The sequence below is a fragment of the Nematolebias whitei genome, chromosome 12, assembly GCF_014905685.2.
Source record: "Nematolebias whitei isolate Nwh7 chromosome 12, NemWhi1, whole genome shotgun sequence".
Lineage (NCBI taxonomy): Eukaryota > Metazoa > Chordata > Actinopteri > Cyprinodontiformes > Rivulidae > Nematolebias > Nematolebias whitei.
Genome location: NC_056509.1, coordinates 20,862,580 through 20,880,005, shown reverse-complemented (window position 1 = coordinate 20,880,005; position 17,426 = coordinate 20,862,580). Strand labels below are relative to the sequence as shown.

Genomic DNA, 17,426 nt, shown 5'->3' with positions numbered 1-17,426 from the left:
CATGGGGTTAGCACCATGGGGTTAGCACCATGGGGTTAGCATCATGGGGTTAGCACCATGGGGTTAGCATCATGGTGGTAGCACCATGGGGTTAGCATCATGGGGTTAGCTTCAAGTTTGTCAGCTGTATCCATGATGCGAATCTGTTCCTGGTTCTTTGAGCTATTGTCGCCTATCTGTCATCTCAAATCAGTCGGTCTGTTCTCCTCTGATCTCTGACATTAACAAGACTTCATCTTTTTGGTACCATTCTCTCTTTAAACCCTCGATGTGATTGTGCGTTATAATCCCAGTAGATCAGCAGTTTGTGAAATGCTCAGACAAACCCGTAAGGAACCAACAAATGCACAGTTAGTTAAATCTTCATCATCATCATTCTGATGCTGTTTGAACTTCAGCAAGTCATCTTCACCACGTCAACATGTCTGCGTGGCTGGGGGTGTATGTATACTTTTAATCAAAGTTTTAATTCTGTTTCAGATAATTGTATTTCAATATAATAAATGAATTCAAGAGACTACTTTATGTTGGGGGGCAAATGCTAAACCAGTTCCTCCTGTTCACTGCTCAGTCCCCAGTGGAGCTCTGCTGCTCACACCTCCCAGTAAAAACATTAGAAAGATTAAATGAGTGAACAGACATTCTGATATCTTTATGAGCTTCTATACAAACGCAGTTTGGGTTTTATAATTTAAAGATTTTAATCACACAATATTCAACTTGACCATGTCACACATTCTAACCTTAGTGTTGCAAAACTTTCTCCACAAACATACTTTTTCTACAGTTTATACATCGAAACGTGCACATTTAGTCTAATTATGACACGAGGAGGTCCTACATGAAGTTGATGGATGTTGGACGTTCAGCGTTTCTAGTTCTCCTGCAGTTTTGATCAAATCAAACTGCATTCGATTAGCTCTGGCTCGTTTCGATCGATCCAGAACAGCATTTTGTTTCTTTGTCTTCTGTGTGGGGGTAATACCTGCTGTATGACCGGCGCCTGCACCCCCCCGGACTGCATGGGCTGCTGCTGCAGCACGATGGGCTGCTGTGGCTGCTGGATGATGTACTGAGCCCCGTTTGGACCCCGCACCACCTGCAGGATCTGACCTGTCAGGTAAGAAAACAAACAATAAGGGTGTGAATGCCACAAAACATTTCACAATAAAAGCCCAAACAACCTGGAGCTAAAAACAATGACCTCATGTCTCAGGACAGAGAGCGGACAAGTTTTTTTTTTTTTTTTTTACCTTGGTTGGTGAAGAGCTGCTGGTACGGAGTGACGCCTGTGGGTAAAGCGAGAGTTGCTGCGGTGGCTGCTGCACTCTAGAGGAGGAAGGTGGAACACACATTAAGACTCCTACTAAAACACTTCACAGGTGTGACATCCAGGTGACTTCAGCTGGCGTGACAAACGTAGCGTGTGCTCAGCTGTTGCATCTTCAGGTGCAAAAACAGAAAAGTGCAGCTGAAGCTGAATGTTGTGGTTGAAGGACTAACAGAAGGAACAACAAACAGGAGTGTTGAAAAAGACAGAGTGCTTCCTGTTCAATTTTAAAGGTAATGAAATGTTCATCAACGTTAGAGAACTTTGAAAAGTGTTTTTGTCCGAGACCAAAATGGACAAATTATTTTTTTTATTCTGGCTTTTTTTTTTTTACTAAACATATGCAGCAGATTATTTTAGAGTTCAGGGCTAAAATACAAATAAAGCACATAGGACAAGCCGTTTGAAAGAAAAACAACATGTTTAAGGAGTTTGGGAAGCTGCAACATGCGCGCCATGACGATAATCTACTCACCATCCCTGTAGCGCTCATGTGCTGCAGCATCTTAGGATCCTGAACAATGACTTGCTGCTGAGGAGCTGGAAGAAAACACGTTCAAGTCAGATTATCAAACTGTTCGCACAGAACTGCTCCATCTTCCTGGAATACACCGCAGCAACATCTGACAGTGTCCACTTCGATCCCTCAGGGACATTTGAAAGATTGTTTCAGACCCGTTCTTGTTAAACTCCGCCCCCTTTTAACCATCAGCATAATGCGTTTAGGATTGTTGTATTATTTTATGTAACTGAATGTATGCATCAGTGTGACAGTCAGTGTTGTAGTCCAGACCACCTAACCCAAGACCAAGTCAAGACCAAGACTGGTCTCGAGTACTACAACACTAGTTACGGTCTCTGTCGTAAATGAGACAGCCCGTCTAAATAAAAGTAAATAAAAACTAAATATATGAGTTTAATAGTACTACTGCAGTGATGTCATCAGGACTGTTTACTCTGCCGTGACAAGACGTCATTTGAGGAGTACTGAGTATAGCCTTGTAGATTCAGCGTGGTGATAGTAAACATAGCTGCATGTGTAGATGTTTTTTTAACAGTAGAAAGACTCGTTGAACATATTGCAATACACGACGTTCAAAAAGTTCAAGACTAAAACAACTGCACTTTATCTTGTAGCTGAAGACGTTTCGCTTCTCATCCGAGGAGCTTTCTCAAATCAAAGAACAGAGAGTGGGGTTCAAGTTATAAAGATGAGCTAAGCTAAATACATATGCAGATTGCCCTATCACTCCTCACAATACAGGCTCGTTAAGGTCTTTGTTAGTTTTACTGACGGAGGAGCCACTCTGGTCACACGGATAAAACTCCTGACAGGAGTGAAGCTGGCTGGGTATCGGTCCTAAAGCTGCATTATAAGTTTTTGAAAGTTGAAATCTGAGACCTCCTCCTGTTTAAAGATGGTCTCTCTTGATTTACATGGTCTCCTTCACCCCCCTCTCAAACCATTTGTCTTCTCAGTCCAAAATGTGGACATTTTGGTCCTGAAGAGTGTCTCATCGTTGAGGTGCAGGTGAACAGCGGTCTTGTCCTGAGGAGCTGGCTCTCCTGTGGTGAGCCATGCGTCTGTGAAGAGGCTCCTTGGTTTCTGTTAGAAAGCTCCTCAGATATGAAGCCAAGCGTCTTCTCTTACAAATAAAGTCCACTGGTTTTTCGTCTTGAACCTTTTTGAATTTACCATGTCCTGGATGACTGAGAATCTTCACCAGCACGACACAACTATTTTCTTGAATTTAAAGAAAAAGTTCTCCCTTGAACGTCCAACATGAGACATAAACATAGATCATGTGGTTCTTTATGTGAGCAGTAATATGCTGTGAAACCATCAAGGAGAAATGTTCATGTTAAAAACGTATAAAGAGCCATAATGGTGCACGGATTAAACCAACTGAACAGTTGAATGTGGTCCTTAGGTCAGCTGTGCTTGGACCCAGGTGGAACACAGAGGAGATGATAAAACTAGAAGTATTAATAAAACTAGAAGTATTAATAAAACTAGAAGTATTAATAAAACTAGAAGTATTAATAAAACTAGAAGTATTAATAAGGACTCCAGTCTCCAGTGTCCCTCTGCCTCTCGTTGCCTTGTCCGACACCATGTTGCCTTTTTGACGTGGCTCACCCTGCTGGCTTGAACTGGATTTTAATCCAGGCTCAACTATTAACCAAACGGGCCCCAGCATGTCTTAAGTGTGAGGTCCCAGCATCCTGCTCCGAGGGCTCGCCGAGGTTCAACCATGAGCCGTGCATGGAACTCACAGTCCTGATTAGAGTTGCATTCGGGCCCAACAAAATCTGATCCAGCCTGGCCCCAGCCCACAGTCATAATTTCCGAACCCGACCCGACGAATTAACAGTAATTACAGGTCCAAACCCAGACCCCCCCCCCCCGATATTTTTAATGAGTTATTAACGGTCGGGGACGCGCAGCTGAATAAACGGGGCAGAAGATTCAGAGCTGAGGTGTTTCGTCATTTCATGGCAATAAAAACATTTAAACTGTGTTTCTGCCTGCGTTCTTCTGAATTACTGAGACACACGGACAGCTCTGACACACGTCTGCTTTGGGATCTCACCTCAGAGTCAGCCGTGTGCGTCCGCTGAGTGCAGCGACTGAATGAACATCAACATTTGGGAGATGATCACTTCCTGGCAGTACAGTCCCATCTCAAGCTTAACTGAACTTTTTACCTCGTTCAAGGCCGGTCAGCTCACGGTGAAATGACCGCGTGTGGCTGGTGGAAGTATGGCAGGCCATGTTATCATATAATTAGATCGCAGCTGATCCTGACCTAATCAAAAGTCCGAGACCGGCCCGGACATTAATCACATAACGGGTCGTTCCAGGCCGGGTTTCGGGTTAGAAATGAAAACTCTAGTCCTGACCTGTTTTTCTAGCTCGAGGCAACTCTCTCTGCTCTTGTCTGCCAAACACACAGATCAGTAGGCCTGTCACGATAACTAATTTTGCTGGGCGATTAATCGTCTCATAAATTATTGCGATAAACGATAATATTGTTTGACATTTGACAATAATTAGCAATTGTCAAATTTAAAAAGAAATGTTGGTTAATTTGTGTGTGTAATACATTTTTTGACCACCTGTTAGCTTAGCTCGTAGCTTAGCTGTTTTTAACGATCCAAAAACGTGTTTTTGAATCGTTAAAATAGATTTTAAAGCAAAAAGAGAAAGGGAGGGGTCAGTGAAGAACACCGGAGTTGAGCCTGTCGTCATCCAGTGTCTTCAGTAGAAAGAGAGACATGAAGAAACTATAAAGCCGATAAATGAAAATGAGGTTGAGCATTTTAATTTATCATGCGATTAATTGATTTATCCCGACAGACCTACGGATCAGAACGCAGCACAGACGGACATGGAACATGGCGAGATTAAAAAACAGACACATCCCGAGTCCTAATCTGCTCATCTCTGAGTGGACGTTCTGACGGTTAATCCTGCAGCTCATCCGTGTGGACGCACCTTGCTGCTGGGGGGGCAGGATGACCTGCTGGGGCTGTGCTGCCTGCGTCGCCTGCTGCGCGGCCTGCAGGGCTGCCTGCTCGTCAGAATGGAAGCCCTCCACTGCCTTGGACTGCAGCAGCTTGTTTTCCCACAACTGTGCCATGGAAACAAAAGATGAATTAAAACGGGTGCGGACAGACGAGTCGAGAACTGGCACAGTTTCTTCTGCCCTTCTAGCCCCTTGGAAACAACTCCCCGGGACACGTTTACCGTTTTCAGCTCGTGAAGAACCTGCTCGTCCACCCCCTCATCCAGGAACAGCTCCCGCACCTCGTTGATGACATCCTCGATCACAGACCTGTACAGTTTAGGCTGCGGCGAGGACAAACACCTTCATCATTGCGTTCGATACCGAGGAACGACTTATAGCAGTTCGATCAAAACAACATTTAACAAGATTTACCAGCCTGAGCTCAAACATCCTGACTGTGGTATTTTAAAACGGTTTTCATCACGGATGCTGAACAAAATATATTTACCAGACTATTATGAATGAGATCAGTCAAGTGAGCATAAAACTCATATATGTTATGTATAATTATTTGTGGGCAGCTCCAGTGTGGTCCATACAAGCCCGGTCAGTGTATGATCAGGACCCAGCAGCAGCTGCGGACACTCGGCCTCCTCCTCGGTTCCTCCACTATTTAAAGCGCAGCGTGGTGTTTATATGTGAAGCCGGTGACGTAGCGTCGAGTAGCACCGTCCCATCCCGGCCGTCTATATTAGACAGCCAATATGGCGGTATAAAACCCGGGCAACGGAAAGGAGGAGGGCCAGAAGCGCGAGCGAGCCAGGAGACGGTGGAGGCCATTTTACTGAGCTGCGCGAGCTGCCGCCGCGCGCAGGGCCGTTGACTTTTCTAACGTGGAGGACATTTTTTGTGATGTTTTTGTTGCGTTTTTAGCTTCGACTAGACAGTTTTGGCTTTTTGACGTTGTGGGAACGGGACAGTATTTGATGCATCGTGGGTGAAACGTGGCTCGGGACGGCTCCGTGCTGCCTCGGGTCGTGGAATGGAGGACAATGATGCAGCACAGACTTCAGATGTGAAGAGAAAGCATTAGCCGCAGTGAATGTTAGCTACCGTGTGTTCTGAGTGCAGCTGTGTTTGAACGTCTCTCATTAATCTAATCATTTTCCAATAAGTATTTACAGCTTAAACAAGCTCATGAACTAAAAAAATATAAAACTTGCATATAGACCTAAATGTATTTATTATACACACACTGACGTTATTTTAAAGCCCTCTGTCAAAGAAAGACATCTCTCCACTGACAGTTTAATTTGAAATACCTACGAAAACTGAAAATGGCTGAGTGAAAGTATTTCTTTTGAATTGATTTAACGTGTCGAGTTGGTTAAAGCACACACTCCGGTCTCACAGCCGTAAATAAAACCGGCTCGTCCACATCTTTCCATCAACTTTACCCTCATTTCCCCCCACTGACAGTCCGTAGAGATTGATCCTTACCACTGGGTTCGAGTTAGCCGAGCTCGCCATTATACGCGTAGTGTAAAAACCACACGGCAATAGGCGAGAGACAAAGCCCAAAAAATTATTAAAAAATAGACTTAAAACAACTGGGAAAGGTAACTTAAAACAGCCAACATCACGTTTGTAAATAAAACACAGTTTTTACGGTCTTATTTACAATCCCGGGCTGCGACTCCCCAGCCGTCCTCCTCCCGTCGTTGTCCTGCTTTATATACTGAGCAAGGAGCTGTGAGTGCGCGAGGCATAGGGCAGGGTCAAACGGCGCATATCGCGAGAACTCCTGCGTATATTGATGAGTAATCCGTACAGGCGCTGCTGGGAAATGTAGTTTGGATGGTGATTCATGCTGACAGATTGTTCTTGCTAACTCTAAATAATAAATCTTGTCCTTGTACAGGGAATTAAACTGCCAGGAGCCATTTTTTTCCAAAAATTACTTGGGAATTTGAAAGTGGCATGTCCATTTTTAACTATATCATGCAAATAGATGTGTATAGTTTTTAATATAATGGTTAAAATAAACATCTTGATTAAAATAAAAAATCAAGTATTAAATTCAATTACATTTACTTGGCTATTATTTAGTGAGGGGAGGCAATTTTCTCAATTTAGATTAACTAAATTAGATTGCTAAATTCATGGTATAAACCAATGCAGATGTTCCTGTTTTTAGTATTTTACATCGCTGTTTTTTTTTTTTAATATAATTTACTTTTCATTTTATATGCTTTTTATATGATTGTCTACTGTTGTCTGTACCTCATCTGTGTTATTTGTTTAAATCAGGTCTCTTGCAAATAAATCCTCATGGCTCAATGAGACTAACCTGTATAAATAAAGGTTGAATAAATTAATAATAATAATAAACTAATGAAGTCACAGAGTTGTCATATTTGTTAGAAAAATTTTGATAATAAATAAAAAAAACAGTTCTGATTATAAAACTAGTATTTTTGAGAAAATATGAGGTGGTAAGGTAAAACTGAATGTGTTTGGATTATGAAGGCGTCATCAGTTTTGTGACCTTTAATATCAAATAACTTTTACTGTAGTAACACCATGCTGCCAGCAGAGGGCGTCCACACCACACTGTAGAAGGACAACCTCAATTTCCAATTCCAAAACACACAATCCAGTCACTACCACAGTATAGTAGCATCAAAGTATTTTACATTTTACTCAGTAAAAGTAAGTAAAGGTTTTAGTTAATTCCACGTACGTGTTAAGGATCTGAAACTTGCCCCAATAATCAGCGGAGAAGCAGAAAACCTTTGTGATTAATTCAAGCTGACAAAAGAACATAACCTCCACTTTGGTCTCCATGGAAACTTGCTTTGCTGGTCATTCTGTGGATATGGATGATACGGAGCAGGAGCCATTCAACCCTACACTGTGGCTTCTTTGAAACAAGCCCACTTGTGTTTTCTGGATTCATCCCACTGGGATTAAATTAAAATCTGCCCTTGATGATGAATCTTTTCAAATGCTCAAACAAGTGAAGTCAGATTATGTGTCTGAGACCAGATTAAACACAGAGCAGGGGCCACCTTTGTCTCTCTGTAATGAACTATAAAGTGATGCCCTCTAAAGATCTAGAGAACACACTTTTTTCTCTTCTTCCCCTTAAACCCCTCCGCCTCCTTCCTTTCTTTGCTATAGTTGCATAGCAACAGAGGAGCTGCTGGCTCCAGTTGTGTTGTGGTGGGAGCGTGCTGCACAGTGGCTCAAGATTAAGCCGGTCTCCGCTTCAATTATGAATGGGCTTCCACAGCCACACGGCTCCAAAATGGCACCACTCAGACTGATAAGACATCGAGGAACTCTTTGGTGCACTTAACTCCTTTCTTGCTTCGCTCCCCCAAGAGGAGCCGGACTTTAATCAGAAGTATTGAACTTAAATGATTAGAGGAAGTAAATGAATAATTAACTGGCAGAGGAGGCATGGTTATGATAAAACCCGTGTTGATGGGAATATGTGAGGTTAATGATTGGGGTCAAGCCTGAGAGCAAATTAAGGAGTTCTCCGGTCTCACACAGACGCTGTAACAGTAAACGGGGGGAGTCGGTGTGTGGAGCGTGCTGAAGTGGTGAGAAAGGGTGATATGCTTTCTCGTAATCCTTCACTGTATTTAACTTCGGAGAGGAAATTGGTTAAATTAGAGGAAATACATCCAGCGCTTCTGTCCCCTCACATGAACGACTCACATACACAGTGGATCTAAAGTCTGCACACTCCTGTTCACAGGCCGGGGTATTATGATACCAAAGAAGGGAAGCCACGATAAATCCTTTACATCCACCTTAAATCCTGCAGGGGGGCGGGCGCAGTAGCTCAGTGGTCAGTGCTGCGGTCTCATAATTTTGAGGCTTCGTGTTAGAGCCCAGGTTATATCCAGTCTGCAAACAATTTCCAACTCTTTCATACAAGTTCACTTGAAGGGAGCAGCCGAATACAAAACAACAGCTGCAGCGTATGTTCCATACAATTCAGTTCAGGCCACTCAAAAAGGCCTAAATCCTGCACGTTTTAGAGCAGGGGCTGCAACTTTTACCTAAAAAAAGAGCCATTTTTGCCACTTTGCTACTAATTACAATGTGTCCGGAGTCGCAAAACCTGCTACAGCTGTGAACTGTCAACTGGTGGCTCATGGAACTGTCAACTGGTGGCTCATGGACCAGTACAAGTTTGTTGGCGATGGCTTTTCAGGCCAGTGGGGGTGAAATTATAAAATGAAAAAATGCCCAACGATTATTAACATTTATTGATGTTTTTTACATTTTAATACAAAAGCAAAGACGAGATTCATGTAAAGAAAGAAAAATATATAATTTAATTTTTTTAAAATATAAATTAAAACACTGATGAGACTTCTCTGAATTGTTGAAGAATTAAGCATCGTACTTAAAGCATAAAGTTAAAGCATAAAATTAGGCCAGTTTGTTGGATATCCAATTACATCTTTAAAGAAAAATAAATACTTTTCTTTATTTGACTTTGTTTTTGCGTTTTATTCTTAGTGTTATCAAAGTTACTCATCATATTCCTTCTCAGCAGTTTGTCTTAAAGATATTCCAAAACATTCTGCTGGTGTTGAGAGAAACATCACGCTGCGAGACAGGAAGTCGACTTGAAGTGGCTAACAAACTACTAGCATGATGTAGTCCACATGTTTTACTCCTTGTATTTGTACTATCCAAAAAATGTTCAGTCAGGTCATCTGGATAGTTTCTTTTTTTTTGTGCTGAGACGTTTCGTCCGTCATTCAAAGGACTTCTTCAGTCTGAGGAACCACCAAACAAAATGATGACCTGACTGAACATTGTTGGATTTTATTCCTGGATTATTGAGCATGAACTTTGTTGTTTGGACTATTCTTCACTTGTTTGAAAATCACAGGAAATCTGATAAAACTAGCCATTTTCATTGTTGGGAATAATTTAAATAAAATTCATTTTTATGCCAGTTTTGGTCAAAGCCTGAAAGAGCTGCTGCAGGGGGACCAGAGCCACATGTGGCTCTGGGGCCACATGTGGCCCCAGAGCCACATGTGGCCCCAGAGCCACAGACCCCTGGTTTATTGGCTCCCCTGCTCCAACGCCTGATTCAGTTGTTAAACGACCTCTCGATGTGTGAGTCTGTTAATCACCCACTGACTCGAACAAGGTGTTGGAGCAGAGAACCATGGATGTTGGCCCTCCAGGACCAGGATTAGACACCTCAGATGTAAAAAGACTGAAGGCTGTAATAAAATCAGAAGGTGCTCCAACAAAGTTAAAGCTTCAGGGTGAACACCCATGAAAGTGACTTTTTGCATAAATTCATTTAATTATATTTTTCCCTGCAACTGTTTTTTGTTTGTTTGTTTTTAAACGGTTGACTTGTACAAAATGTATGAAACAGATCTTGGTTTATTTTGTTCACCATGGGTGTGTACACTTCATGTATCCACTGTGCATCAGTCCAGCTTATTTAAGTTTTAATGCAATAAACAAAACGGCAGCAACGCTTCTCCTCTGCAACTTGTATTTTTTTTATTATTGCAACCAACTGGAAGACAATACATCACATAAACATCATTGTAGTTTCTCAGAAAATGGAAAACAAAATAAAAACAACATTTATATATATTTTTTTTTTGCCACGGTATTGGACAACGTTGATATTTACATGTAGTGATGAAATAGGTCTTGAAATCATTCTTTGGCAACATGATTGCACAATAAGGAGAGGAAACCAAAAACAACACCTGGGTGAAACTCCGCGTCTCAGATCACGGATCCATAACAGCTTTGCATCTTGACATCTCTAACCTATGGCTTCCTGAAACTCAGCTCAGACTGTAACTAAACAGATGGTGGAACTGTTGGGAAATTTCGTCAGAAAGAAGCAAAAGAGAAATAAAAATACGCTTCAAAAGTTTGGCAAAAAAAAAAAGAAAGTGGCAATGATTTCTTTTGATAGCATTTAGTTTGGCAGGGTTTAAAGGAAACACTTGTGTTCATGGGTTTTCAGGCAGTGACATGTATTTGTATTTGTCAGCAGCTGCATTGGATCTGAAACCTTTGCAGGACTCACAGGCCAGGAGTTTATCTTCACCGCATGTCACACAGAGAGTCACGGAAAGAAGAACATGAAAAAAGATGGTTGCTAAAGCAACACGCTCTCCCCTCGACATGCCAGCTGAACACGTAACTTATCACGGCAACAGTGGCCCGTTACATCAAATACAGCAGGGTGCTCGACCCGGGGGCCGCGGGGGCGGATATGAGACGGATGGCACACGACGACAACACTGACGACTCCTCCGTTTCGTACGTCGGCAGGCATGGACGCAGAGCAGAATGCAAAGCCACTGGTGCATGCTACAGGTGGCAGAGGGACATGCGCTTGTTTTCCTGGTTGGCCTGCTGATCATCACTTGGCACCGTTTTTCTTTTTTTGCTTGAACTAAACATCACCGACCCCGCTGCCACAAACACAACAGGTGCTTCCGGACCCAACAGTTCTCAGGACTCTCCGAGGGCTAGACAGACTCACTATAGGCGGTTATAAAGTGCTACGATGAAGTATATTTTTGATCAGAATCATATATTAGCTTGTTGAAATGTGTGGTTACTGTTTATGCAGCTCTTAATTTGAGCTGGAACATAATCCGGGAACTCTCTTATTTTGATAGGGTGTGTTCCAGTAACTGTTTGCTTGGATCCGGTCATTCTCAGGCTCACTAATAATAAAGTTATGAACAAATATGGCTGCCTTGAACGAATAAAACTTATATTGGATATGTAAACTGAAAATAATTACATAAACACTAGTTTTAAACACAACAGCCACTTATGAGCATACGAGCCGCCCCTTCAAGTAGCATCTCTGCCCCTAAAAGAGTGGTGGTGGTGGGGGGGGGGGAGTGCCCAGCTAACCAGACAGTCGTACGCAGGCAGGAGGTCACAGGCAGCTGCGGGCCTGGAGGTGCACATGTGGAGTCGGACAACAACGAGCAGGGACAGTGTCGGGCTCAGAACAGTCAAGTAAGGTGGTGGGGGGGGGGGGGGTAGGATGCTTGACAGAACTGGAGTGTTTACAAATGTAGGTAAACATAGATGTTTATTTAACAACCTGTTAAAATATACCAAAATGCAGGAAATAGAATCTACTTTATTAAAAATGTTCTGGGGGAGGCATTGATCGGTTCATAAATTAAGCCCTGCTTATATGTATTTCTTTATGTTTTTATATCATCTTATTCGTGTGTTAAAATAAAGTGGACCTTTTGTTTTTGCTCTGTTTCCAGTAGGAAGAAATTCCCAGTTACACGCCTGCACTAACAACGCACAAATGCAAGTGTTTTGACATTTTAAGGATGAGTTTCATTCGCTGAGAGCTGGCCACATGATTTAGTGTAGTAACTTTACATGAACTGTGACGATGGGACACCTGTGGAGGTGTGGACAAGCGCTGAAGAAAATGTGCGTTTTGGTTGGAGTCAGTGTTGCCAGGTGTACGATAATTATCGTATTTGTACGACAATTTTGCCCTCTGTACAATCAATAATCCCAAAAAAAAAAACAAATATACAATAATTTCACCATTCCATGAATGTGTGGTTGTAATCAGTTGTCATCAGCCTGTCGCAACTGTCTGTCAGAGATTTTTTGTGAACCCTGAAGGCATCTGTGTCCGCAAACAGATGCACGATTGTACGATTGGCTGGAAATTCCAGCCATTCGTACTTTTCTAAATGTGACCTACGAGTGACGTGTATGCGTTTGCCTCAGAACAACGGCCATGATTGGCTGAATAGTCCGCTGCACTCGCCCCATGAGTGAGGAAAAGAAAAGAAAAGAAGAAGCAGAGTCGGTCTGGAAGCGGACCCATCACTACTATAGTGCATTAATAGATTTGTTATTTTGGTTATGACGGGTGTACGATAATTTCCCTCAAAATACGATAATTTTATATCTCTAGTATGATAATCCTACATTTCTCTCCTGGCAACACTGGTTGGAGTCGACACCATTACTGGAACCTCATGGCGGTGACAGCATGACCCAGCGCTGGTGATTTTGTACGTTACATATGTAATTCAAAGCAAATCTTCTGAGGCGGAATCGTTGCCTCTGTGAGTCTGCTTCAGATCATTAGAACACAGGAGATATCTTTCAGTGTGTTTGCTTTCACACCGCTGGGGAACAGTGCAACTGTCGGACTGCGGTCTGCGTGACCACACAACTTATGAAGGTGACATCCAACAACTACAGCTGTAAAACAGTAAGAACTGTGTGTGATTCAACAGGTCAGCACCTGGGAGAATGATCTGAGGAGTATTTTTATGTTTTAGTCCGACATTTATCAACATGGACTTAAACTTGTTCAGCAGCCAGCCTACAGGAGGCGCTTGAGCCCTTTCACCTTCAACTTCAGCGTTTTGTTCCTATGTCTGTTGTTATAGTATGTGCTGAGGTTCAAAATAAGCTGGTGTCACAGGCTGTACCCACAATGCATTGTGAGAACGTGCGCCATAATGTTGAAGGTGCAAACAAACCCAAGTTCGCTTGGAAAAAAAAAAAAAAAATGAATTATTAAGAATGTTGTTCGATAAAAGAGACATAAATAAAGAAGTTTGGTAAAGTGTTGATGTGCAGGAATCACCACCTAATGGCTGACTGAACTCCTGTCAGTCACTATCCTTCCTACTTGGAACAATACCGGAGTCTCCGGTTAGTCCAGCACATCTGGGAGCATGGCTCCTGTCACGTCTATGTTTTGACTTTTTTTTACCATTACCTAAACATGTAGACATTAAATTAATGATAAAATATACACACACCAACTACATGTTCTTAACTTAAACAGGAAATGTTTGGTTTGGAGCGCTCACTGTTTAAAACAGACGTATTTTAATATTATAAAATGTTTAAAATAACCGGAACTGATTTTTAAAAAATGGCAAACTCTCCTACAATGTTTTACAAAATGCTTTTAGTGTGTAGCTTGATCAATTCTACCAATATGGACAATCTTTAAGGCCACAAATGTGGCCATTTTCATCAATTATTTTTCCAAAAGTGTCACCTGGAAGGCTAGACTTGTAGTTTGAAGTTTGTTACGTCTGTTGAGCTGGATAACGGAAAGAAATATGATCAAGAGAACTGCGGTGTTACGCGTGTGCTTGCACCTCCAACATTATGGTGTCTCTTAGTTTACTGGAAATTATGCAGCCCCCAGATGAGGATCTTGATGAGCAGAGCGCTTTATAGTTGGAGCTCTGAGTTGTGGGTCTTTGTTTTAAAAAAAATTCAAAGCAAAGTTTGAAGGAGAGCTACAAACATTCAGAAGAAGGAGTTATAGAGCCAAGACTCGGGCTCTCACTTCATAATGAACTAGACTGGGAGGTGAATTTAAACACAGCGTCACTGTGGTCAAAGAGAGAAGATGTGCCGTCAGAAAGATGAAAGGAAGTATAAATATGGAGACAAAACAATGACGGAGTAGTACGTATACTTGTAAGTTATTAAAAGAGGTCAGGGTCTGTTAACCTGAGAAAATGAGGCTTTTAAAACGGTTCTGGCCAAGAGGGGGGACTGGAAATCTGCTCTATGCACCCAAACAAACCAAGGAGCTGTTGGATGCTACATGAAATCTTTAGGTAGCTGTTCTGTGGAGTGATCATTGGTGTCAGAAACATTTGTAATGTGTTTGTGTGTGTGTGTGTGTGTGTGTGTGTGGGGGGGGGTTAGTGGTGGGATCCTCCCCCAGAAAATTTTGAATAAAGTAGATGTAATTTCCTGCATTCTGGTGCATTTTAATGGTTTGTTAAACATTTACGTTTAACCTATATAAGTAAACACTTGATTCAGTAACATTGTAGAGAGCAAGTCACAACAAGTAGCCTGACCAACAGCTCTCCTTGTGTGAATAGAGTGCGCTCCACTTCTCTCACACATCCTAACCACCACACCCACCCAGATTGACAACTGCCAGCACTAACGTAGCGCTAAGCTAGCAGTGCGCAATACAGACGTGCTAGCTAAGATGCTACAGCTGTCGCGCTACGCTTCTCTCACACATTCTAATCCCACCTGGGTCAACAACTGCCAGCCCTAATGTAGCGCTAAACTAGCACGCAACACAGAGGTGTCCCCCACTCCTCCCCTGTCCTGTTGACAAAAAACCCTGAATAGATGAGAGCCCTGCCAAGGCAAGTGACCTCAGGGAAACACTGCATGTGGTGAGTTGTTGTAGGTAACCAGGAAAACCTGGAGTGAACTTTTAGTGGTTTGAGTATTCTCCTATTAATCAAGTGGAATGGATTTGTTCACGAAGAAATAGAAAGTGCTGGATGAACTCATATTTCATGGTAAACGTGTGTGTGTGTGTGTGTGTGTGTGTGTGCGTATGTTGGGGGTCTAAATGAATGTTTTTAAATGTGGGGGGACACGTCCCCTTCATATATAATTGTTGTTACACCTATGTGGGTGATGCCACATGGCCAAAAACTAACGAAAGTAAAAAAAAAACAAAGTTCCTATTTTGAATTAAAAAGACCTGGTAAATGCAGGACTCCAAACTGCCACAGTGCAAAAACAATACAAGGCAAAAAACCTCAAATGGTATAAAGGACTGTGGAGGTTCCTGTGGTCCGAAAGCACCTAATGTCACTCGTTTGCAAAGCTGCGTCCTATATTTGCTGCATGAAAATGAACATTTTAATGTACTTACATCACTCACTCCTATCAGCGTTTACATGACCCACCAACTTTACAAAGTGGTAAAACAGGGCTGCGGTCAATTTGTACCTCCACCAAATCGCGCCCACTCCTCATACCCAGAGGTTATCATGACCGTTTTGTACCAATGATGTTGCACCCCTGTAAATAATGCAGGGAGCATGGTAGGCAGCAGCTCCCTGCAACCCAGCACAGGATCAAGCAGGTGTATAAACTGTATGGTGTTATGTATTAATAAATTAATTTGTGGACAAATCTTGCAAACACTTAGTTGCGATGTGTAAATCGCACATCCCAAGCTCTTCGGGGTGCCAGGGTGTTGAAGTGGATGCTGCTTGTATGAAATACAGAAAAATCACAACCTAGCCAGACTGTGTTTTTTTAGGTAAAATATTTTAACTTGTCATAATATTTAAAGAGACAAATGCATGATTTAAATGAAAACTGCATTTTTAAATTTCTTCATTCCTGAGATCTGGGATTATTTGGAACTCATCTACATTACTTCAGATATGTTTATAAACTACTTGGTTTATAAGTCCACACATTCTAACAAAAATGCAGAAAATACTAGTAGGTGTCCTCAATAAAATATTTAAAATATCAATGAAGAACATTTCTAGCTTGGCTCAGAATTTTCCCAAAATGTTCTCTTATAATACTGCTTACAGAGATTTTTCTTGAGTTAACAACTTTAGATCAAAGTTTGGCAATGACAGGATCGGGATAAAGTGAGACAAACCAAGAAAAACACTAAAACAACCATACTGTTGTGGTTCTGGGGCACAAAGTGATAGTTGGCATGTGTAAAATATGTTGCTGTGGCATCGTTTTTCAAAAACTCTGATCCTCCTGTCCACACGGACCCATTGGTTTTTCTAATTATTTGTATTTCTCACAAAAAATTCTGTGTGGACAGGAGCTACAGAAAATATTTGTTCTTAAAAATATCTGGAGTAGTGTAATCCATCATCTTTACCCGCTTCTTTCTTTTTGGGTCGCAGGGGTCACTGGTGCCCATGTCCAGACTCCAGCCATCACTGTGCAAGAAGGGGACACCTGGTCAGGTCTCCAGTCCATCACAGGGACACATAGAGACAAACAAACATTCACTCTCTCATTCACACCTGGGGACAATTGAGGGTGCATTCACACCAGCCCTGTTTAGTCCGCTTTAATCGAACTCTAGCTCGTTCTAGAAAGTCCAGTTCGTTTAGGGAGGTGTGAACGTGCCATCGAACTCTGTCATGGCACAAAAAGGCAAACTCTGGCCCTGGCTAAAACCTACGTCTCATTCCGGTAGAAGCGAACTCCAGCACGGTTCGAGTACAGCGTGAATGTAAACAGACCGAGCCCCGCTCCGCAGGGTAAACAAACACGTATTCCACTGACCTTATATGGAGCCGTCAGCTGCCTTGTGTGAAAAACAATATTCTCCATGGTCTTCTGTCTCATCTTCTGCTCATGCTAAGTCCATTTTTGAAAAATGACAAAATATAACTCCTAAAACTGCTAAAACTTGATGCCACTTCATTTTTATTTTTATTTACAAAAGAAGAAGACGTGTCTTCAGAGGTTTTTGTGTTGTTTCTTTCAGTAGTTCTAGGTGCAGCGCCCCTACAGGCGAGCGGGGGAACAGGTTGGTTCAACAGGTTGACTCGACTGCACAGTGCAGTGTGAATGCAAACGCACCAGCTCAAACGTAAACAAAAGGTCATGAATATTGGTCCCGAACCGAGTCTACCGGACTATCTGGTGTGAAAACGACCTTAGTTATCAGTCAGTCTAACATGCATGTTGTTGGTCTGTGGGAGGAAACTGGAGTACCTGGA

The 17,426-nt window shown here is 42.2% G+C and overlaps 2 protein-coding genes across 3 annotated transcripts in view; both read right to left on the bottom strand.

The window, feature by feature from the left end:
• gtf2a1 (general transcription factor IIA, 1) overlaps nt 1-6,456 on the bottom strand; it is a 10,227-nt gene extending 3,771 nt beyond the window's left edge. For both annotated transcript variants that reach the window (XM_037685734.1, XM_037685735.1), the window contains exons 1-6: nt 6,343-6,456; nt 5,082-5,183; nt 4,830-4,965; nt 1,806-1,870; nt 1,254-1,329; nt 986-1,113 (exon numbers count right to left, since the gene is read on the bottom strand). In XM_037685734.1, the coding sequence (XP_037541662.1) occupies nt 986-1,113; nt 1,254-1,329; nt 1,806-1,870; nt 4,830-4,965; nt 5,082-5,183; nt 6,343-6,372 (537 nt within the window). In that variant the 5' untranslated portion in view covers nt 6,373-6,456. The remainder of the gene's footprint in view (nt 1-985; nt 1,114-1,253; nt 1,330-1,805; nt 1,871-4,829; nt 4,966-5,081; nt 5,184-6,342) is intronic.
• The window catches only part of LOC119418448 (forkhead box protein N3), a 203,843-nt gene that overhangs the window by 82,049 nt on the left and 104,368 nt on the right, over nt 1-17,426 (bottom strand). The window lies entirely within an intron of this gene.